This window comes from Myotis yumanensis, unplaced genomic scaffold (assembly GCF_028538775.1).
Source record: "Myotis yumanensis isolate MYYU_CA2020_CCGP unplaced genomic scaffold, mMyoYum1.0.hap1 SCAF_10, whole genome shotgun sequence".
Taxonomy (NCBI): Eukaryota; Metazoa; Chordata; class Mammalia; order Chiroptera; family Vespertilionidae; genus Myotis; species Myotis yumanensis.
In genome coordinates this window covers 83,260,056-83,280,692 of record NW_027223761.1, presented here as the reverse complement: position 1 = coordinate 83,280,692, position 20,637 = coordinate 83,260,056, and the positions used below count along the sequence as shown (strand labels likewise).

At 52.7% G+C, this 20,637-nt stretch overlaps 3 protein-coding genes across 7 annotated transcripts; 2 read left to right on the top strand and 1 right to left on the bottom strand.

Annotated features, from left to right (window-relative positions):
• Positions 1-2,995: 2,995 nt before the first annotated feature.
• Positions 2,996-8,911, top strand: DPAGT1 (dolichyl-phosphate N-acetylglucosaminephosphotransferase 1). Its single transcript, XM_070426211.1, has 9 exons — positions 2,996-3,522; positions 3,760-3,880; positions 4,023-4,236; positions 4,701-4,847; positions 6,551-6,635; positions 6,975-7,163; positions 7,464-7,551; positions 8,187-8,342; positions 8,419-8,911. The coding sequence occupies exons 1-9, from the start codon at positions 3,362-3,364 to the stop codon at positions 8,482-8,484; spliced, it is 1,227 nt and encodes a 408-aa protein (XP_070282312.1). The 5' UTR covers positions 2,996-3,361; the 3' UTR covers positions 8,485-8,911.
• Positions 8,912-10,073: 1,162 nt separating this feature from the next.
• H2AX (H2A.X variant histone) lies at positions 10,074-11,115 on the top strand. Its single transcript, XM_070426210.1, has one exon. It carries the CDS (start codon positions 10,154-10,156, stop codon positions 10,580-10,582), a length of 429 nt encoding a protein of 142 aa, XP_070282311.1. The 5' UTR covers positions 10,074-10,153; the 3' UTR covers positions 10,583-11,115.
• HMBS (hydroxymethylbilane synthase) lies at positions 11,072-20,052 on the bottom strand. Of its 5 annotated transcripts, none has more exons than XM_070426204.1 (14): positions 19,908-20,052; positions 17,070-17,123; positions 16,660-16,732; positions 15,993-16,042; positions 15,855-15,910; positions 15,421-15,573; positions 15,108-15,185; positions 14,913-14,988; positions 13,742-13,855; positions 13,462-13,500; positions 12,839-12,958; positions 12,076-12,129; positions 11,856-11,942; positions 11,072-11,765 (listed from the first exon to the last, which is right to left on the bottom strand). In XM_070426204.1, the coding sequence occupies exons 1-14, from the start codon at positions 19,938-19,940 to the stop codon at positions 11,592-11,594; spliced, it is 1,161 nt and encodes a 386-aa protein (XP_070282305.1). In that variant the 5' UTR covers positions 19,941-20,052; the 3' UTR covers positions 11,072-11,591. The 5 variants fall into 5 exon arrangements, with proteins under 5 accessions (XP_070282305.1, XP_070282309.1, XP_070282308.1 ...); XM_070426208.1 differs by having other exon boundaries at positions 15,421-15,498; positions 19,908-20,051; XM_070426207.1 differs by lacking the exon at positions 19,908-20,052 and adding an exon at positions 18,772-18,966.
• Between the last annotated feature and the right edge of the window lie 585 nt (positions 20,053-20,637).

The window sequence follows — 20,637 nt, the reverse complement described above, 5'->3', positions numbered from 1 at the left end:
TTTCTCCTCATTGATGTTTCTTTCTCCCTCCCCCTTCCTCTCTGAAATTAATAAAAATATATTTAAAAAGCCCTGGCTGGTTTAGCTCAGTGGATGGAGCGTCGGCCTGCAGACTGAAGGGTCCCGGGTTCGATTCCAGTCGGGGGCATGTACCTTGGTTGCAGGCACATCCCCAGTAGGGGGTGTGCAGAAGGCAGCTGATCAATGTTTCTCTTTCATCGATGTTTCTGACTCTCTATCCCTCTCCCTTCTTCTCTGTAAAAAAATCAATAAAATATATTTAAATATATATATATCTATATATATATATTTTTTAAAAAGAGTAGAGCCCTGTTTTACTCTTTTCTCTTCCCTCATATTCAACCAAGTTGCTTTCCGATGCTGAAGTAAACTCCTTGAGGGAAAAAAGCTGTGCTTATATTACTTTGTGTCCCTACAGTACTTAAGAGTTTTCCATTCACATAGTAGAGATTAGTCAATTCTTTGTAATTTTTAGAAGTCTAACAAAAAATATTCCAGGATACATGTAATCACTGAAAATTTCTACACTGCTTCCATCTTTTGAAAATTCATTCATGTCATCCTAGTGGAATGGGAGATCTGTTACCTTTTAGGTAACAGTTTTTGAAAAACTGATGGGGTGGGGGAGCAGGAAGAAAAGCAAGAACAGTAACTCAGCTACCTGGAAAGAGCCATAGGTTTGGTCCGCCACTGTCCTCGCCCCACACTCTCCCAAGCTGTCTCGTGGCCTTTTCGGCGCCATGGGGCATTTTGGGGACAAGCTGTGAGGCAGTCAGACTTAATAGTACATTGGCCTTGTTCCCTGGGAGGCACTCAGGACTCCCTCGCAGCAGATATTCTCCTCAGGCATTCTCTGCTCAGCGCAGGAAACCAGCTGAAGCGTTGACAGCTCCCCTATCTGAGGCCTGGGGTGAGCTCAGCTCTCACGCAAATGCTCTGAACTCTTGCCAGGAAAGGCATGACATTTCAAGTGTGGCCAAACGATGTGTTTGTTTCTTCTCATTAGTCTGATAATCAACTGGGCATTTACCATCTCGGGAACAAAAATATTCAGATTATATGACAAGTATTCACGTAACTATGTTCTGATGGGAATGTGTGTCCTGGGCGATGAATCCCTAGTGTCTTGTCTTTGAACGTCTCTCCACCCTCTTCCAGTCGGGAGGAACCGGAAGCCGCAGCCTTCCCACCTGCTCCCGCCTGGTCCTTTCCCTGTTTGGAAGATCTTCCAATCTTGCCACTCACTGAAATCTTTGGAGATGCTATTCTCCCTCCAGGTCCTATTGCCTCCCTTGATGACACTAAATGTGCTCCTACTGCCTGTACCTCTTTCAGCCCCAGGCTCATTATGCGTGATGATGCCTTACATACAGATGCCTGTGTATCCTTAGTCCTGTGGGTCAGAAAACTCTAGGGCAGTGGTTCTCAACCTTCCTAATGCCGTGACCCTTTAATACAGTTCCTCATGTTGTGGTGACCCCCAACCATAAAATTATGTTTGTTGCTACTTCATAACTGTAATTTTGCTACTGCTATGAATCGTAATGTAAGTATCTGATATGCAGGATGTATTTTCATTGTTCGCGACCCACAGGTTGAGAACTGCTGCTCTAGGGAGTTTCCAGTCAGGCACAGATGCACGTGCATGTATATGTGCGCGCGCGCGCATACACACACACACACACACACACACACACGCACACACGCACAGAACAACAATACCAATCGGATAATAAGTACTGAAAATTTGATGAAATTCTATCACCTAAATTACCAGGATTACTTCATGTCTATAAAGTGTACTTTATAAATAGATGGTTTTTCATAGTTAATTAGAGCCACCTTCAAGTAGAAGAGACATTTCACAACGGGTTTTGAGAGAAGGCCAAAAAAAGTCAACCTGACCCTTATTCCTCAAGCAGGTCACATTCCAAAGAATGGACAAAGGGCCAGGATACTTGAGTCCTCTTTCCAAACTCCCTGGAGGTGATTTCCTCTCGAGGAATAGAAGTCATTTGTCACCTAAGAGCCTGTGAGTGGATGAAAGAGAATGAAGATGCTGGTGGTAAACTGTTATTTGCAAGGAAACAGGTGTCAAGCCAAAGGCACAGGAACCTGGAGGGAGGAACCAGAGTTCCCAGGAAGCCACGTGTGCGTCTGGCTCTCCTGCTTCCTTAGCTCTTCCCAATGCTTTAGCCTCACCTCCTAGGTTTAGCAGCTTGGCACAAGGCAGCGATCCCGCCAGGACCAGGAAAAAGTCGAGCCCAGCGCGGGGCTCAACGTTGAGCATTGAGCTATGAACCAGGTCACGGTTCGATTCCGATTAAGGGAACGTGCCCGGGTTGCAGGCTCCATCCTCAGGGTGGGGTGTGCTGGAGGCAGCTGATCAATGATTCTCATCATTGATGTTTCTCTCCCTCTCCCTTTCCTTTCCTCTCTGAAATCAATTAAAATTATATATATATATATATATACATATGAAAAAGAAATCAACAACCGGGTTAAATCCCAGACTCGAGGGCACTCCCAGCCCCTTCAGTGGGGAAGTGCTGGTTGCAGCTACCAAGGGGGGAGGGGGGGATAGAATGGGCGGGATGTTTAGGAAAAGAGCAAGGGGAGGGCAAGAGAAACACTGGCCAGGAGGGGCGTTTAGAGTGCCTGTGCTTTAGGATTTACATCGTTTCCCAAACTGTAGCTGCGTTTCCGGGAACTGAGTTGTATTGACCTTGGCTTCCGACTACCCTGCGTCCTGGAGCGGTCCTCCCCGAGTCGACGCGGGGCACTGGCCCTTTAAACGTGAGCGGCGGAGGCCCAGGAGGTCAGACTGACGTGGAACTCGGAGTGAGTGGCGTCAGACACGTGGTCGAGGGGTCGCTGGTCTTGCTTCCGGGCCAGGAGCTTCCGCTCTGGGTTGTGCATCTTTCATAGGATAGGAAAGTGTCTGCTTCGGCCTTTCGCTGCTTTTCCAGTCCCCACGTGATGACTCCATCCTCGAATAAAGGACAGAGTTTAAAGTAACTGCCCACTCTTCTGCCCATAGTCAAGATGGCCGCCTCCGCCTCAGCAGCCGAGGTTGCCCTGCGAACCAGATCCGTCCGGGCGGAATAATGGAAGTCGTTTAAAATAATTCTGTCCCCGCGCTCCTGCCCACATTAAAAACGGCCGCCTCCGCCTTCAGCAGCCGAGGTTGCTCCGCGAATCCGATTCTTCCGGGCGGAACCAGCGGAGAGAACTGCCGTGGGCGGAGCTGAGTTGCGGAGGCTCCGAGTCCGGGGCGGCTCGAGTCCGGGGGTCGCGTGTGCTCGGGACGGGGCGGGGCGGGGCGGGCCGGGCGGCCACCATGCGGGCCTTCCCGGAGCTGCCGACGCCGTTGCTGGTGAACTTGATGGGCTCGCTGCTGGGGTTTGCGGCCACCGTCACCCTCATCCCAGCCTTTCGCGGCCACTTCATCGCCGCGCGCCTCTGTGGAAAGGACCTCAACAAGCCGGGCCAGGAGCCGATGTGAGCGGCGCCCCGGGCCCGGGCGGGGGCGGGCTGGGAAGGGGTGTCCGACCGAGAACGGGACGCAGCGCCCACACCGCGGACAGCTGCCCGGAGGGGAGGGCAGCCTGGCCCGCACTGGGCGGGGGGAGGGCGGCTCCAGCAGCGACCCCCCCCCCAGTGCGTTACCGTAGCGCCGGCCCCGGGGAGTGACCGCGCCCCTCTTTCCCCTCCACCCGCCTTGCTGCCGGGCCACAGCCCCGAGTCGCAGGGAGTGATCAGCGGGGCCGTGTTCCTCATCATCCTCTTCTGCTTCATCCCCTTCCCTTTCCTGACCTGCTTTGTGGAGGAGCAGTGCAAAGCCTTCCCCCACCATGAAGTAAGTGGGCTGGCGGGCGGGGCGGGGCGGGCGTCCCCCCAGGTTTGGGGAGATTTGGGGTATTTGGTTTGGGGAGAGGGGCTGTCTCTTCTTGAATGAAGTCGGGGTCGGGTGGAGCCGTGACTCGCCCGGCCTCCCCCAGTTTGTGGCCCTGATAGGCGCGCTCCTGGCCATCTGCTGCATGATTTTCCTGGGCTTCGCGGACGATGTCCTGAACCTGCGCTGGCGCCATAAGCTGCTGCTGCCCACCGCCGCCTCGCTCCCTCTCCTCATGGTCTACTTCACCAACTTTGGCAACACGACCATTGTGGTACCCAAGCCCTTCCGTCCGATTCTGGGCCTGCATTTGGACTTGGGTGAGTAGCCCTTCGACGACTGCTCCTATGTCCCCTCCTTCAGGGCACCCTGACCCCGGAAGACACCTCCTCCCTGCCCCTGCTCTGGCTCTGTCTTCTCAGATCCTCTCTGTTGGCCCTGCATCCTGTCCTCGCCACTTTTTCCAGAAGAATATCCTTAAATCCTCATTCTATACTTTTATTGTTGTTGTTCATCCTCACCTGAGGACATTTTTCCATTGATTTTAGAGAGAGTGGGAGAGGGAAAGACAGAAATATCGATGTGAGAGAAACACATCGATTGGTTGCCTCCTGCACGTGCCTGACCAGGGCGGGGGCCAGGGAGGAGCCTGCAACTGAGGCCTGTACCCTTGACTGGAATAGAACCCGGGACCCATCAGTCCACAGGCCTATGCTCTATCCATGAGCTGGCTAGGGCCTCATTCTATACTTGGTACCACTTTTCTCCCTGTCCTCTCCCCCAGGGATCCTGTACTATGTCTACATGGGGCTGCTGGCAGTGTTCTGCACCAACGCCATCAACATCCTCGCAGGGATCAATGGCCTAGAGGCTGGCCAGTCACTAGTCATTTCTGCTTCCATCATCGTCTTCAACCTGGTGGAGCTGGAAGGTAGGTGGGACTGGGGAAGAGTGAGAGAAGACTGAGTGTTAAGAGAATTAGTTGCGTGAGATCTGGCTTTGGGGAATTTTGGGAAAAAGCAATATGTTAATAATTATAAAATATAAGCTCTCTGGCTGGTTAGCTCAGTTGATTAGAGCATTGTCCCCATAAGCCAAGGTTGTGGGTTTGATTCCCAGGACACATACAAAAAATCAACCACTGAATGCATAAATCAGTGGTACAACAAATCAATATTTCTCTCCCTCTCTCTAAAAATCAATAAAAATATGCCCAGTCAGTGTGGCTCAGTGGTTGAGCATTGACCCATGAACCAGTTCACAGTTCGATTCTGGTCAAGGGCATATGCCTGGGTTATGGGCTCAGTCCCCAGTGGGAGGTGTGCAGTAGGCAGCCAATCAATGATTCTTTGTCATCATTGATGTTTCTATTTCTCTCTCTCCCCTTCCTCTCTGAAATCAATAAAAATATAATAAATAAGTACAGAAGATAAGGGAAGGTCATTTATTTTGCAAATAACTAGATTTATTAAATGTGAGAAAAATAGCAGCCTTGACATTTATAGCTAGATTGGCTCAGGTCTTCTCTTACTGAACATAAACAACTTCACAGAACCTCCAAGTCACTCTGTGACCATGAGAGAGACAAAAACCAGACCCCTCCATAACTATGTGTGAGCACAGACAAAACCATAAGAACACTGTGACCCCACCACAATGACCAAGACCCCCGCTTTTGGCTAACATGCGTGATTGCTGCTTCCTTCTAACTCAGCTCCTTCCACTTCGATAAAAGCTAAGATGCTCATAGAATTACTCCTACTGACGGCACCCAGACCAGTGCAAAACTCTGCCTCCTTGCATCTTCCTCAGAATTATTTCCTGAAAACCAAACAGTCACGGGATTGATTCTCAGTCAAAGGCACATACCTGGGTTGCAGGTTCGATCCCCAGCCCCTGTGGGGTGTGTGCAGGAAGCAACCAATTGATGTGCCTCTCTCACATTGATGTTTCTCTCTCTTTTTTCCCTCCACCCTCCCTTCCACTCTCTAAAAAAATTAATGGAAAAAATATCCTCAGGTGAGGATTAAAACAAAAAAGCTAAGCACTTTTAAAACATTTAAACTTTGTAACAGCTCTGTGTGACAGGTGTTATTAACTGTATTTTACAGATGAGGAAACTGAGGCTTCGAGAAGTTAAATTTGTCATGACCAAGGTTACACAGTTAGGAGTAAAGCTTGTATTCAAACCTAGGTGTGAACGGTCTAAATCAATTTAAGGCAATAACTAGTTTAGAAAGGGCTCATGAAAGAGCTGGAATGTTGAAAATTGCCCGGGTGACATAAAAGGAGTAGTGAGTTCTTTTTTAAAAATTGATTTCAGTGAGAGAAATGGAGAGGGAGAGAGAGATAGAAACATCAATGATGAGACAGAATCATCAATTGGCTGCCTCCTGCATGCCCCCCACTGGAGATCGAGCCTGTACCCCCAGCTCATGTCCTGACAGGAATCGAACCGTGACCTCCTGGTTCATAAGTCTTTAACCCCCGAGCCACACTGGCCTGGCACTAGTGAGTTCTTGAATGTGACTTGGGAGAGGTAGACAATAAAGCTTGAGACAGAACTTAGAAACAGACAGAAATGGTCTGTGGAGGAGGCTCTCACTTTTCCCTCTTTTCTCCCTGCTTCTAAAGGTGATTGTCGAGATGACCATGTCTTCTCCCTCTACTTCATGATGCCCTTTTTTTCCACCACCTTGGGATTGCTCTATCACAACTGGTAAGTAGGCCTGTAGATGGGGGCCAACTGTTTTAACATGTGGCAAGCATGGCCCTGATCACGACCCATCTCCTAATGGAGAGGCAAAGTCTGTGCACACCTGTATTGTTTTCTGGGTCTTCAGTTGGTTGTATTCTTAATTGCTCTCTAACCGGCAGTGGCTGGGTCCAAGTGCTGTGGAGCCACAGGAATAGATGAGTTCAGGGCCTTGGGTCTGGAGAGTTGCTGGGAGAGCTGGAGTCTGAGTCAGACCTGGGGTCAGGGCTAGCCCAGGGCCCAGAGTGAGAGGAAAGATTGATAATGCCTTTTGCCACTGGCTCAGATCCTCTCCCCACACAGGTACCCATCACGGGTGTTTGTCGGAGATACCTTCTGTTACTTCGCTGGCATGACCTTTGCCGTGGTGGGCATCTTGGGACACTTCAGCAAGACCATGCTACTCTTCTTCATGCCCCAGGTGTTCAACTTTCTCTACTCCCTGCCTCAGCTCCTGCATATCATCCCCTGCCCTCGCCACCGTGTGCCCAGGTAGTTGCTTTGGGGCTTGAAAGGGACATCATGGCCTTTTTGCTTGGGATGCATAAAACCAGCCTTAGACATTTGCTGTGTAAAGGCAGTGGGCCCAAAGAAGGGCTGACTGTCCCCCGTGGTTAGCATTTTATAAATGACAGAGCACACTTACTACGTAATCTCATTTAATGATCACAGCAGCTCTGATCACATATAGTAAGCAGCAGAGCCAGAAAGATCTGCACATTCAGGACTCATCCTATTAAATAACCACACTCTCAGTAAGGCCCAGTTACATAAAGCTCTCTTCCCCTGCAGACTTAATACCAACACAGGCAAACTGGAGATGAGCTATTCCAAGTTCAAGACCAAGAGCCTGTCTTTCTTGGGCACCTTTATTCTAAAGGTAACAGGGGCCCTGGCTGGTGTGGCTCAGTTGGTTGAGTGCCATCCTGTGCACCTAAGGTCGCCAGTTTGATTCCAGGTCAGGGCATATGCCCAGGTTGTGGTTTTGATCCCCAGTTGGGGTTTGTGCAAAAGGCGGCTGATCGATGTTTCTCTTTCCTCTCCCTCCTCTCTCTCTAAAATAAATTTTAAAAAACCCACACACATGCCCTAGCCAGTCTGGCTCAGTGGATAGAGCGTCGGCCTGCGGACCAAAGGTCCCGGGTTTGATTCCAGTCAAGGGCACAAACCTCAGTTTCAGGCTCCTCCCCAGCCCAGGCCCTGGTCTGGGCACATGCAGGAGGCAGTCAATCGATGTGTCTCTCTCACATTGATGTTTCTCTCTCACATGATGTTTCTGTCTTTCCTTCTCTCTTCTACTCTCTCTTAACATCAATCGGGAAAAAAACCCCAAAACCCACACACATAATTAAAGGTAACAGGAACGAGGAGGTAAGGCTTTAGGCCACCATCCTGAATCCAGGGAGTGGGGAACCCAGGCCTGCATTCGACCCCAGGGGAGTTGGAAGCACTAAGCAGGTCCCCATTCGATAAGCATAGGTATTAGCTGAGTTCTCTCCACTTCGGCCCTTCCAGGTAGCAGAGAGTCTGCAGCTGGTGACAGTGCGCCAGAGTGAGGATGAGGATGGTGCCTTCACTGAGTGTAACAACATGACCCTCATCAACCTGCTCCTTAAAGTCTTTGGGCCCATGCATGAGAGGAACCTCACCCTGCTGCTGCTGCTGCTACAGGTGTGGCTGGGGACGGGGCTTGCACCTCCTTGCCTCCCTTTCCATGGTTCTCATTGCAGCTCACTGTTCCTTGCAGGTCCTGGGCAGTGCTGTCACGTTCTCCATTCGGTACCAGCTTGTCCGGCTCTTCTATGATGTCTGAGCTCCCTGATCATTGCCTTCACTTCACAGTCTCCAGGGCTCCCGACTCAGGCCAAGGACTCAGGCCAACCTCGTTCTAGACCAAGACTGCCTCTCAGCCCAGGCCCCTCCCACCCCTCCTCCTCCCCAGCCTTTCCTTTTCCCTGTGATAATTGACATGCTGGGCAGTGACTATTGATTGGACTTTGCCTGTAGTTTCTTCAACTTGCCACAGCCCCCTGACGGGGGGACATGTGGCTGTTCGGTTTCCACAGCTCCGTCCTTCAAGGAATAGGCTGGGCCTGGGGCAGAGCCCTGGCTCCTGATAGGGACACGGGCTTGGAGAAGACTTCACATTAGACTATAAATTAAGGGTTCTAATTAGTAAAAGAAGATGGGGGTGCAGGTGCTCCCAGTGGTAACAATAAAGCGATGTTTTTTTTCTTGTCCCTCCAAGTGTGTTTCCTCCTGGGTATCCTAGGGTAGATTGGGAGGGTTGGTGGAGGCCCTTCCTCCAAGAAGATGCCTATCTCTCTGCCCTATCCGCCACCCCCCACCCACTTCGCCCCCCAGTACCCCAGGCCCCTTCTAGCAAGACTGTGAGCAGAGCCCTAGCTGGTTTGCTCAGTGGACAGAGCATGGGCCTGCGGACTGAAGGGTCCCAGGTTCGATTCCGGCCAAGGGCACATTCTGGGTTGTGGGCTCGATCCCCAGTAGGGGGCGTGCAGGAGGCAGCCTATCAATGTTTCTCTCTCATCGTTGATTCTGTCTATCCCTCTCTAAAATCAATAAAAATATATATTAAAAAAAAAGACTGCCCTAACTGGTTTGGCTCAGTGGATAGAGCGTAGGCCTGCGGACTCAAGGGTCCAGGTTCGATTCCGGTCAAGGGCATGTACATTGGTTGCGGGCACATCCCCAGTAGGGAGTGTGCAGGAGGCAGCTGATCTGTTTCTGGCTCTCTATCCCTCTCCCTTCCTCTCTGTAAAAAGTCAATAAAATATATTTTTAAAAAAGAAAAAAGACTGTGAGCAGAAAGAACTGAGACCCACAGAGCCTGTTTAATAAATATTGAAATCCTGATATTTCAGGTAGCAGGAAGGGCCATAGACTGGAGTGATCTGCTCTCGGGTGTGGGACCGGAACTTCCACGGGCTCTCATTTCCTTTTTACTACCTTCGCTGTATGGGAGGGAGAAGGGAGTGACCAGACCGGAAGGGGTGGCCGGGGACTTAGAGAGCGCACCCTTTTAAAAGGCCCAGCTCCACACACTTTCCCGTGGTTCTCCAGGCGGATTCAGACTCCACCCTCTTTGGCTTCCGGTTTGGGTCGCCGGCGTAGCGTTTGAATCTCGCGCGCTCCCCGCGGATTGGCTGCGGGAGGGAGCGGGGCTGGTTGCGCGCCGTGCTCCTCGCCGTTTTCCCCGGGCAAAAGGTTTTCAAATTCGACCAATCGGCTGTCGCGCTCCTTCAGCCAAGACGGGTCACCAAGGCTTAACTGCAACCAACCAGAGACGCTATTAGAGAAAAGAGCCAATCAGCAGGGCGCGGAGGCGGGCCCTGGAGGCTTATAAGGGCGGCCCCCCCGAGCGCGCGGCAGCATTTGGACTGCGTCGGCAGCTTCGTTTCCGTGCCTGCTCACCGCTGCTCCTCACCGCTTCTCACCGCTCCCGCTCCTCCGCCTCGCGCAGCATGTCGGGCCGCGGTAAAACCGGCGGCAAGGCCCGCGCCAAGGCTAAGTCACGGTCGTCGCGCGCCGGCCTGCAGTTCCCTGTGGGCCGCGTCCACCGGCTGCTCCGCAAGGGCCACTACGCCGAGCGGGTCGGGGCGGGCGCGCCCGTGTACCTGGCGGCGGTGCTGGAGTACCTGACGGCCGAGATCCTGGAGCTGGCGGGCAACGCGGCCCGCGACAACAAGAAGACGCGCATCATCCCGCGCCACCTGCAGCTGGCCATCCGCAACGACGAGGAGCTCAACAAGCTGCTGGGCGGCGTGACCATCGCGCAGGGCGGCGTGCTGCCCAACATCCAGGCCGTGCTGCTGCCCAAGAAGACGAGCGCGGCCGTGGGCCCCAAGGCGCCGGCGGGCAAGAAGGCCACGCAGGCCTCCCAGGAGTACTGAGGCCGCCGCCGCCCCGCCACCACAAAGGCCCTTTTAAGGGCCACCACCGCCTCGCGGAAAGAGCTGAGCCGCAGTCGCCCCCGCCCCGCCGCCCTCCCCGCTCCCCGGCGCTGACCCGGCCGCCCTGCCCTTGGAGCGGCCGATGGGCCGCGGCCCTGACGCAGCGCCGACCGCGGCCTGGGAGGTGCGCGCTTCGGGCGCCGCCTCGGCCTGGGCTGTGGACTCCTCCCGGCTCTGCCGGCGGAGACTCGGACCCTGACCTGTGCGCGGCCGTCCCCTCTGCTGCCAGGTCCCAGGCCTTTCCCCCCGCTCCCCATCGACCTCCTGGGCCCGTGCGGGGCTGCCCGGACCTGGCGCGGGCGGGCCAGGCCTCACCGCTCGTCCCGCGACAGACACCAGCACTGTGCGGGCACCCCACCCGGGCCCAGCCTCGTTGGTTTCCGAACTGGAATTCAGCAGCTAACCCACCCAAGAGCAGGTACTTGGAAGTTTCAGATGGACAGATTTTGTTTATTAAAGGATTTTTTAAGAAATGTATCCTGTTTTTATTTTGCCCCGCAGCCGTGTAGGATTGATGACTTTAGGTCCCTCTGTTCTCTGGGGGGACTGTGGGGGAGGGGAGACGCTGTTATAAGACTGGTTAATAGGAGAGCAAATAGGACTTTAAGATTATAGCTTCTTTAATGTCCCTGGGAGACAATTTGCTGTTGGAGGTGAAATGAGAACGATGGAGGCAGAAACAAGGAGGTTCCAGACGCGCTCTGGGCAGTTCCCAGCCTCTGAAGGAGTAAAGGGTTTTGTTTGTCCTCTTCCCTGCAAGCCCACCAAAACAAAGGCACCTTCAGAGCTGGTTTATTAGCGGAGTCGATTACATTTCAAAGGCTTGGGCTCTAAAGAGATGAGGCCCCACCTACTGAGCAGGCAAGGCCATCCCTGGAAGTCTGACTGCAGTTCAGGCCCCTGAGGCCTAGGGTGCCAGCCTGGGCAGCAGCAGCCCACCACAGACCAGTCAGTGGGCATCATTAAGCTGCCGTGCGACGTCCAAGATGTTCTTGGCTCCTTTGTTCAGCAACAAGTTGGCCAGGCTGGTGCCCAGGTTCTCAGCAGCCAGCTGGGCTGCTCGTGGAATGTTCTGGGCAGTGATGCCCACCAACTGTGGGTCATCTTCAGGGCCATCTTCATGCTGGGTGAGGGAAGAACGTAGGGCTTGGTGAGCACTCGGGGGGATGAGGCAGGCTTGTTTCTTACCCTTCCCTCACCCTCTCCCTGGCACCTGGGCAGGGGCGTGGATGGTGGCCTGCATGGTCTCTTGCATGCTCTCTGAGCCATCCAGACTCCAGACTCCTCCAGTCAGGTACAGCTGGGAAAGAAAACAGGTGCCTAGTATATCCCGAGAGGAAACCACTTGGAATCCAGAGCTCTTGCTGGCAACGTGGGATGCACAGGGAGAAATGCCAGTCCTTCCCTACCCTTCCACCCACTTCCCTGCTTACTTGTCCATCCTGAATAGCTGTGTGCACTGCTACAGGTACGCTGCAGCCTCCTTCCTGCAGGAAGAAGGTCTCCCCGTGAACCCCAAAGACCCTTAACTACCCTGTGCCCAGAGTCCAGAAATTCATAGGCCTGTGAGGACACCACTGAAGAGGCTAAGGGCCCAGACCTGGGTCCTCTTCATACACAACATTCAAGAATAAGTTACCAGCCGAGGCCGGTTTGGCTCAGTGGATAGAGCGTCGGCCTGTGGACTGGAAGGTCCCGGGTTCGATTCCGGTCAAGGGCATGTACCTGGGTTGCGGGCACATCCCCAGTGGGAGATGTGCGGGAGGCGGCTGATCGATGTTTCTCTCTCATTGATGTTTCTGACTCTCTATCTCTCTCCCTTCCTCTCTGTAAAAAATCAATAAAATATATTTAAAAAAAAAAAAGAATAAGTTACCAGCCCTAACCGGTGTGGCTCAGTGGATAGAGCGTTGGCCTGCGGACTGAAGGGTCCCAGGTTCGATTCCGGTCAAGGGCATGTATCTTGGTTGTGGGCACATCCCCAGGAGGGGGTGTGCAGAAGGCAGCTGATCGATGTTTCTCTCTCATTGATGTTTCTGACTCTCTATCCCTCTCCCTTCCTCTCTGTAAAAAATCAATAAAATATATTTTTTTAAAAAGAAAATAAGTTACCATTAAATACAGAGCATCAATGTGACAGTCTCCCCACCACCCTTCCCAACTCCTGTTCCACCACAGGTGGAACACAGGCCCTACCAGGTGCTTTAGGAAGGCTCGTTCGGCAATGCAGCAAAGCAGGGTCTCAGGATGGTGCAACATGCCCACCAGGTCCAAGATGTCCTGGTCCTTGGCTCGCACTTCCACGCCCAGGGCCCCCTGATGGAAGAACAGCCTAAGACATCGGTTCTCAACCTTCCTAATACCTCGACCCTTTAATACAGTTCCTCATGTTGCGGTGACCCCCAACCATAAAATTATTTTCGTTGCTACTTCATAACTGTAATTTTGCTACTGTTATGAATCGTCATGTAAATATCTGATATGCAGGATGTATTTTCATTGCTACAAATTGAACATAATTAAAGCATAGTGACTAATCACAAAAACAATATGTAATTATATATGTGTTTTCCGATGGTCTTAGGCGACCCCTGTGAAAGGGTCGTTTGACCCCCAAAGGGGTCACGACCCACAGGTTGAGAACCGCTGGCCTAAGACATCAGACCCAATCTTTTCCCGACCAATGGAGCTAAGGGTGGGAACCAGCCCACCTTCAAATGCTCCCCAAGACCCTTTGCTCGAGTAGCCTTCCAAGGCCTGCCCCTCCCTGGGAACTTTGATGCACATGGTTGTACAACCAGCTCCTTGGGCAAGCATACCTGACCCACAGCGTACATGCATTCCTCGGGGTGCAGGATCTGTAGGGGCAGAACAGGCAGAAGTATAGAGACAGAGAAACATACTGCAGTGAGCGGGGGCTCCCTATCAGACAGAAAGCCTGGGCAGGCAAAGGAGGGAGTCAGCCTCTGATTCCCAATCTTCCCTGAAACTTCTTTCCAGCTTAGTGTTAGAGGCAGGGTGTTCAAAAAGAACATTAGCTACCACTAAATACAGGCAGGGGGTAAAGATGAACTGGGAGGGGAAGGGGATGGCCCCCACCTGCCCCACGCGGTTCTGCCAGCCCATGCGCTGCAGGCCCGCTGCGGCCAAGATGATGGCACTGAACTCCTGCAGCTCGTCCAGCTTCTGAAGCCGAGTGTTGAGGTTTCCCCGCTGAGGAGAGATGCTAAGGACATGTGCATTGTTCTCTGCCTGAAACTTTCTAGCTGCCTAACTTTTTAAAAATTAAATCTTTATTGTTGAAAGTATTACATATGTCCCCCGTCTTCCCCCCATTGACCCCTTCTAGGCCTCCCCCCAATCCCTGGGCCTTCACCACACTATTGTCTGTGTCTGTGGGTTATGCATATATGCATACAAGGTCTTTGGCTGATCTCTTCCCACCCCCACCTTCCCTCAGATTCCACAGTCTGTTCCATGCTCCTATGTCTCTGGATCTATTTTGTTCATCAGTTTACTTTGTTCATTAGATTCCACATACGAGTGAGATCATGTGACACTTGTCTTTCTCTGATTGGCTTATTTTGTTTTCTAGCTGGTCAACTTCTCATCTTTTGGTTCTCAGCTTAATGGAAGCAGCTAACACTTAACTCATTATATGCCAGATACTATTCTAAAATGCTATGTACATATGCCAACTCATTTAGTTTTCACAGAAACTCTATGAGGAAGGTTTTATTAGTATCTACATTTTACAGATGAGGAAAATGATAGGTCAAATAAATTAAATTGCCCAAGATTACAAAGATCTCTCAGAAGCCTTCCTTGCCCCCAAAATCTGTGTTTAGATGTTCCAGTTAGAAGCTTCCAGAGAATTCCCTACTTTGCACATTAGAGCACTTATCACATACCATTTTAGTTTTATAAAACATACTACATATTCATTGTAAAAATCAAAACAATACAGAACATAAAAATGGAAGTGCTCAGCCCTTCCCCATCTCTCCCCTCCCCCCTCAGTAATCACTGTTTAGCATCACTGTTTTATCAATGCCCGTTTGTCTCCCCAACCAAACTGTAAATTCTATCTGAGCAGGGGCAATGCTGATGTGAAAGGGTTATGGGTGGATGAATGGGAGGACAGTTAATCCACTGCCCCATGGTCCACTTCCCCTGGAAGTCCTTTCCATGTTAGGGACTCTCAGGCCCTCTGGACCTCGCCTTCCACCTAGCCTTCCAGCTACGGCCCCACCCTCCTCTAAAAGGATACGATGCTCTTGAACTGCAGATGTGGGAACTTTCTCTGCAGCTGGGCCGCTCTTCGCAGGGAGCTGGTTCCCACCACACTGCTCAAAGACAGGGTGGAAAGTGAGATGTTACCCCAGGCACTGTTCCTTTCCTCCTCCTCCCCGTCCTCCAGCTTCTGTGCATATTCCACCAAGACGCCTAGCCAGGCCCCACTCACCTCTTCTCTGGCAAGGTCTCTAGGGTCTTCCCAACAAATTTTGGGTGAAAGACAACAGCATCATAGGGGTTCTCTCGCCTAGGGGTGGAGGGAGGGTTGCAGAGTGAGAGGTCTCAGTTCAGGTCATATCCAGTTTCTCCTGATAGCCAACTAACTGGCATTTTCTGAGTTTTTCTGCCATGCTTACTACTCCTCAGGGCAGGGGAGCCAGCCCTAGAGGCAGAGGGCCAAGTCCCAAAGGGAAAAGCCAAGGTTAACTCACTGCCTATCCTGCCCCCTCCCCAGCCCAGGCCCAGACTCAGAGGGCACTTACTTGCAGACGGCTCCAATGGTGAAGCCTGGAGGAAGCACAGTGGGCAGGTCCTTTAGGGAGTGAACGACCAGGTCCACTCTAGAGAGATGGGATGGGGGCAGGAGAAGGGTCCAGGCAGCAGCTTCCACCTCTGCTCCATCCATCCCGCCTCTACTTCAGTGGCCGAGCCAGGAGCAGTACCAAAAGCAGGCCTCAGAGACCTCAGGACCCTGAGACCTTCTCCCTTTCTCCCCACTCTCCTCCTCTCCTCCCCCCTCCCCCATCAATCTTGCTGGGCTCAGAATCAGGACACTCTCCTTTTCTGATGCCTAAAAAACACACATATGACTCCCTCTTGAGCCTATCCAAGAGTCTAAGCCCAGCAGCCTAGCTGATACCCAGGTCTGCTGCACACAGAGGCTGGGAGGGCCCACACTCTCCTGTATTTCACTTACTCATTCTTCTCTAATGCGTGCTCCAGCTCCTTGGTAAACAGGCTCTTCTCTCCAATCTGCCACACAAGAGCGAGAGAATGAATCTCTTGGGAGAAGGAAAGAGGAGGGACAAGGGTTGGGGTGGGTGGGCATTATTACCTTAGAGAGTGCAGTATCAAGAATCTTGTCCCCTGTGGTGGACATAGCAACTGAGGAGAGAGTCAGCCAGTCACACATTGATCAGTATTCATTGTGGCCCTACTAAAGCCAGCACTCTGCTAAGATTCAGGGTAGACACAGGGGCACATAAGCCCCAGCTCCAACCCTCTGGGAATGTACAATCTCTCAGGAAGATCAACACCCTCATAAAAAGACCCAAGCCCTAGCTGGTTTGGCTCAGTGGATAGAGCATCGGTCTGGGGACTGAAGGGTCCCAAGTTCGATTCCAGTCAAGGGCATGTACCTCGGTTGCAGGTTCCCCGGCTCTGGTTGGGGTGCATGCAGGAGGCAACCAATCAATGAGTCTCTCTCACATTGATATTTCTGTCTCTACCTCTCCCTTCCACTCTATCTGAAATCAATAGAAAAATACCCTTGGGTGAGGATTAACAAATATAAATAAATAAATAGGCTCAATGCAGAAGACATTAAATGCCAGGCTAGCCCTGGTAGAGGGGTGAGGAGTCTTTCAAACTGGGAGTAGCCAAGATTTCTTGGCGGCAACAGGACCAGGCTGTGGTCCCAGGCAAAGCTGGAAACACTGTGCTCTCCCCTCCAGAGCAGGTGAGGGCTTCCCATTACTTCCATTACTGTCCGGAAAACTCACCGATTTCAAACTGCAGGCCTGGGTTTAAGGTTTTCAGCATTGCCACCACGCTGTCCGTCTGTATGCGCGCCAGCTGGGGGCAGAAATTGGCATTAGTCCTGTCCTTCCCTGGCCACTGCCCTGAGCTCAGATGCTCATAGGGTCAAGACAATCCTGAAGGGATTGGAATTCAAAGAAGGTGTTGAATGCCCACCTTGGGAGGAGAGGGGTCTGGTTTAGGAGTCCTCTGCACCCCAACAACTTCCCCAGCCCAGGGACTCTCTCTCCACAGAATGCAATCTGCCATTGTGCATAAAATTCTAACACCCAGCTACCCCATTTCCTCCAGCCCTGAGTCGCTGGGCCCCCCAACTTATAATATTGTGCACACAGACTCTTCCCACAAACCTCCACCCAGTACCTGCACTCACCTGGCTCTTGCGGGTACCCACGCGAATCACTCTCATCTTTGGGCTGTTTTCTTCCTGCAAAAAAAATTTCCCAGGTCACAGTCCCTCTGTTCCTTGTGTTCCTCAACACCTTGTCCAAGAAACAGATCACTGGCTTGGAAGAAAGGAATCTCAGCCCCTGGCCAGCGGCCACCCAAGGCTGGTCCCTTTCCTGTCCTCGGTACCTTCTGCTCTCCTCACAGACCCAGAGAAGCAGAGACCAGAAGGAAACGACAGTAGGATCTGCTATTGCTGCACTAACCAGGACACTGAGCGCACAAGCCCATCCTAGCCACGGCAGTGGAGTGCTGCACAGAGCCAGGTGGGCAAAGAGATAAGGGCCATCAACGTGGCCACAGAGAGGGTGGGAACTGCGGCAGGAGGGGCAGGGCAGCTGGGGCCACACAGGCTGAGTCACTGAGGACAAGTTCAAGCATCCACAGCAGAACAGGCATTAAGGAAGCATCAGTGCCACCTAGATCCAAGAGCTATCCAACAGCTGCCAAACTATGAACTCCCTAATCTGATCGAATGATTACACAAGGGGCTGAGGTCAACAGATCTGATGTACAGTCCTGCTCAGCCTCTTGGCTGGGCGACCTTGGGCACATCACCCCTGCAGTACTTTCTTGTTCATCTATAAAATGAAGAGTGTTGGACCCAGGTATCATTTGCCTTTGATGTTCTATAAGACTGAGATACATTCACCTGGAGTGCTGCCTGTGGTTTCACCAACAAGGAAATATTGGGACATCAAACCAAGAACTCAACACACTCTCCTTCCAGGACAAAGGTGTTCGGTGCCAAGCAAGCAGAACGGTTCTTCAGCCTGAGATCTTATTTCTTTCTAGACCTGACAGTTGCCACTGTAGATACTTTCAACTTTCCCTGTTCTGGGACCTTTTTTTTTTTTTTTTTTTTTTTTTTTTTTTAAATATATTTTATTGATTTTTTACAGAGAGGAAGGGAGAGAGACAGAGAGCTAGAAACATCGATGAGAGAGAAACACCGATCAGCTGCCTCCTGCACACCTCCCACCGGGGATGTGCCCGCAACCCAGGCACATGCCCTTGACCGGAATCAAACCCGGGACCTTTCAATCCGCAGGCCAACACTCCATCCACTGAGCCAAACCGGTTTCGGCTGTTCTGGGACCTTTAGCCCAGGGAGCTGTTTCGCTAGGCGGCACCTGAGGAGTAGGTGACAACTAGTTGGTCTTGGACTGCAGTATATTCCATTCCTATCTCTTCTCTAAACAACAAACACTGGCCCGGCCGGCATGGCTCAGTGGTTGAACATCAACCTATGAAGCAGGTCATGGTTCAATTCCCCATCAGGGCACATGCCTGGGGTTTCAGGCTTGATCCCCAATTGGGGTTGTGCAGGAGGCAACTGATCAATGAATCTCTCATCATTGATGGTTCTCTCCCTCTCTGAAATCAATAAAAAAAAAAAAAACATTAAACAAACAAAAACCAACCCTGGGGGAGCCTGAGAAATTAGGCGAGGCTTGGAATGCTAAACATGGCCACTAATTCTGGGCCACAGGGAAACCACAGAAAGACATCTAAGGTCCCAGAACTGCGAGGTTCAGGCAATCCCTTAAGTTCACTGAGTCTGCACAACAGTCAGTTAAATGATTCCATCGGAACTGGTTTATTTAGCATGTATATGCTAGAGCTACCGCTTTTAATCTTCACAGCCACGTATCAGGTGGACAGGGCGGACGTCTTTGGGACCATGTTGTAACAGCAAAGCCAGGCTCCGACGGGTGAAGTGACTTGTCCAGGGTCACACAGCTCCTAATGGGCAGAGGGCTGGAGCTGGAATCCAGACCTTTCTACTCCTAGTCCAGTGCTCAGGAATGTCTGCAGTGGCAAGGAATCCTCTACTCACTAGCAGGCTGGGCAGAGGCAGATAAGCAGCTGCCCATCTCTTTCTTATCTCAGGCTGGCAGCAGCCTCCAGCGGCTCTGCAGTTCGCATCTGCACCAGCCCAGAGCTCGAGCGGAGCAGCTGGGGATCGGGAGACACGAGGGCGAGGGCGCTCCCCTCCCGCCCCCAGGGTAGTGACCCAGGTGTGTTGCAGCTTTTTAAAAAAAAAATTGATCCCAGAGAGGAAGAGAGACAAACATCAATGATGAGAGAGAATCATTGATCGGCTGCCTCCTGCACAACCCACACTGGGGACTGAGCCCGCTACCCGGGCCTGTGCCCTGACCGCGAGCGGAACCGTGACCTGGTTCAGAGGTCCACGCTCAACCCCTGAGCCACGCCGCCGGGCGCAGCTGGGGTTTGGGGAGAAGGCTGGGGCTGGGTGACTGGTGAGACGGAAAAAGAGAAGAAGGTGCTCTTCCTGGATGTGTGTGTGCAGTTCGGAGACTGGGGGGCGCGCTCTCCCCTCTGGATGCACGTGGAACATTTCCCAAGATGGCGGGACCTAACCGCGGCCCGGCCCTTGGGAAGGGATCCCGGGGAACGGCCCGTCTTCTCGGTCTGGGCGCTACTGCGGCGCACGAGCTTCCTCGGTCTGCGCCACCTGAACCTAGACCGCCGGTGCCAGCCCTGGAGGACTCCCACCCAGACCCCGCAGGACGGGACAACTCCTCCATTCTTAACCCCTTCCGCAACGCCCGCCCACTTCCTCTCCTTCCACGGGGCAGCGACTGGCCCTTTAACAGCTGTACGGGCGGGGCCGAGAGGGGGGAAGACGGACAGTAGTTCCGACCAATAGACGACACAGAGGGTGGTAACCCGAAGCCAATCACTGCATCCCTAGTCTGGACACCGAAGTCCCGAGGGTCACGGGTTCAGGACTCACCGCCGGCGCGGCCGCGTGGCTGGGGGCAGACATGGCAGTGCCCGGTCAGCAGGGCCTCCGCAGGGCTCCGAACTCGGGACGCCGGCGGCACTGGCTGGCGGGCACGGGCGCCACGGAGGGCCTGCGCTCCGTCCGCGGCGCCGACTTGGCCCGGCTACGTCACTACCGGCGCCCGCCCTCGGAGGGGCGGTGCCTGCCCTGGGCGGGAATTAGGATTGCGACAGAGACGGGCCATTGCGGTGCCGCCCCTACTCGGTCCAGCTGAGGCCGACGGCGACTTCCTTGCCCGTCTTCCTGGTTTGAAACCCAGCCTCCCGCCTGCTCCTTTCTACCTCCACCTCCACAGTTCTGCGCGCAACGCTGATGGTCAATGGCTGAGCCCAGGTGAACCCCCTGCTCCCCTTTGCAGACCTTTTTATCCTGCTTATCCTCCGATACCGAGTACCTTCCGTGAAGGCAGACTTAGGCCCAAGGCTCTTATCAGAACCTGCTTCCCACATTAAGTATTTTGTCCAAAGAACCACAGAGCCAGCCAGACTACAGAGCGGAACTGTTTGGGGGGCCTCAGTCCTTGGAATTTTGCGGCGGCTCTTCAGTAAGCGGGACCCTACCAGATGCCACAGGCCCCGCCCATTCACGGAATGAAGCCAATCCATGATCTTTAAGGCAGTGAAGGAAGTGGGTCGTGGAGCTCTAGGAATGCAGAGGAAGACAAGCAATTCTACAGTAA

What these genes read in the sequence shown, in the direction of transcription:
- H2AX (XM_070426210.1), top strand. Translation starts at nt 10,154, where the DNA reads ATGTCGGGCCGCGGTAAAACCGGCGGCAAGGCCCGCGCCAAGGCTAAG.
- DPAGT1 (XM_070426211.1), top strand. Translation starts at nt 3,362, where the DNA reads ATGCGGGCCTTCCCGGAGCTGCCGACGCCGTTGCTGGTGAACTTGATG. An exon ending in AAGCCGGGCCAGGAGCCGAT is followed by an intron (nt 3,523 to 3,759) that starts GTGAGCGGCGCC and finishes GCCGGGCCACAG; the next exon opens with CCCCGAGTCGCAGGGAGTGA. An exon ending in GGATTGCTCTATCACAACTG is followed by an intron (nt 6,636 to 6,974) that starts GTAAGTAGGCCT and finishes CTCCCCACACAG; the next exon opens with GTACCCATCACGGGTGTTTG.
- HMBS (XM_070426204.1), bottom strand. Translation starts at nt 19,940, where the DNA reads ATGTCTGCCCCCAGCCACGCGGCCGCGCCGGCG. An exon ending in TGGGTACCCGCAAGAGCCAG is followed by an intron (nt 16,733 to 17,069) that starts GTGAGTGCAGGT and finishes TTCTGCCCCCAG; the next exon opens with CTGGCGCGCATACAGACGGA. An exon ending in GCATGTACGCTGTGGGTCAG is followed by an intron (nt 12,959 to 13,461) that starts GTATGCTTGCCC and finishes TTCTTCCATCAG; the next exon opens with GGGGCCCTGGGCGTGGAAGT.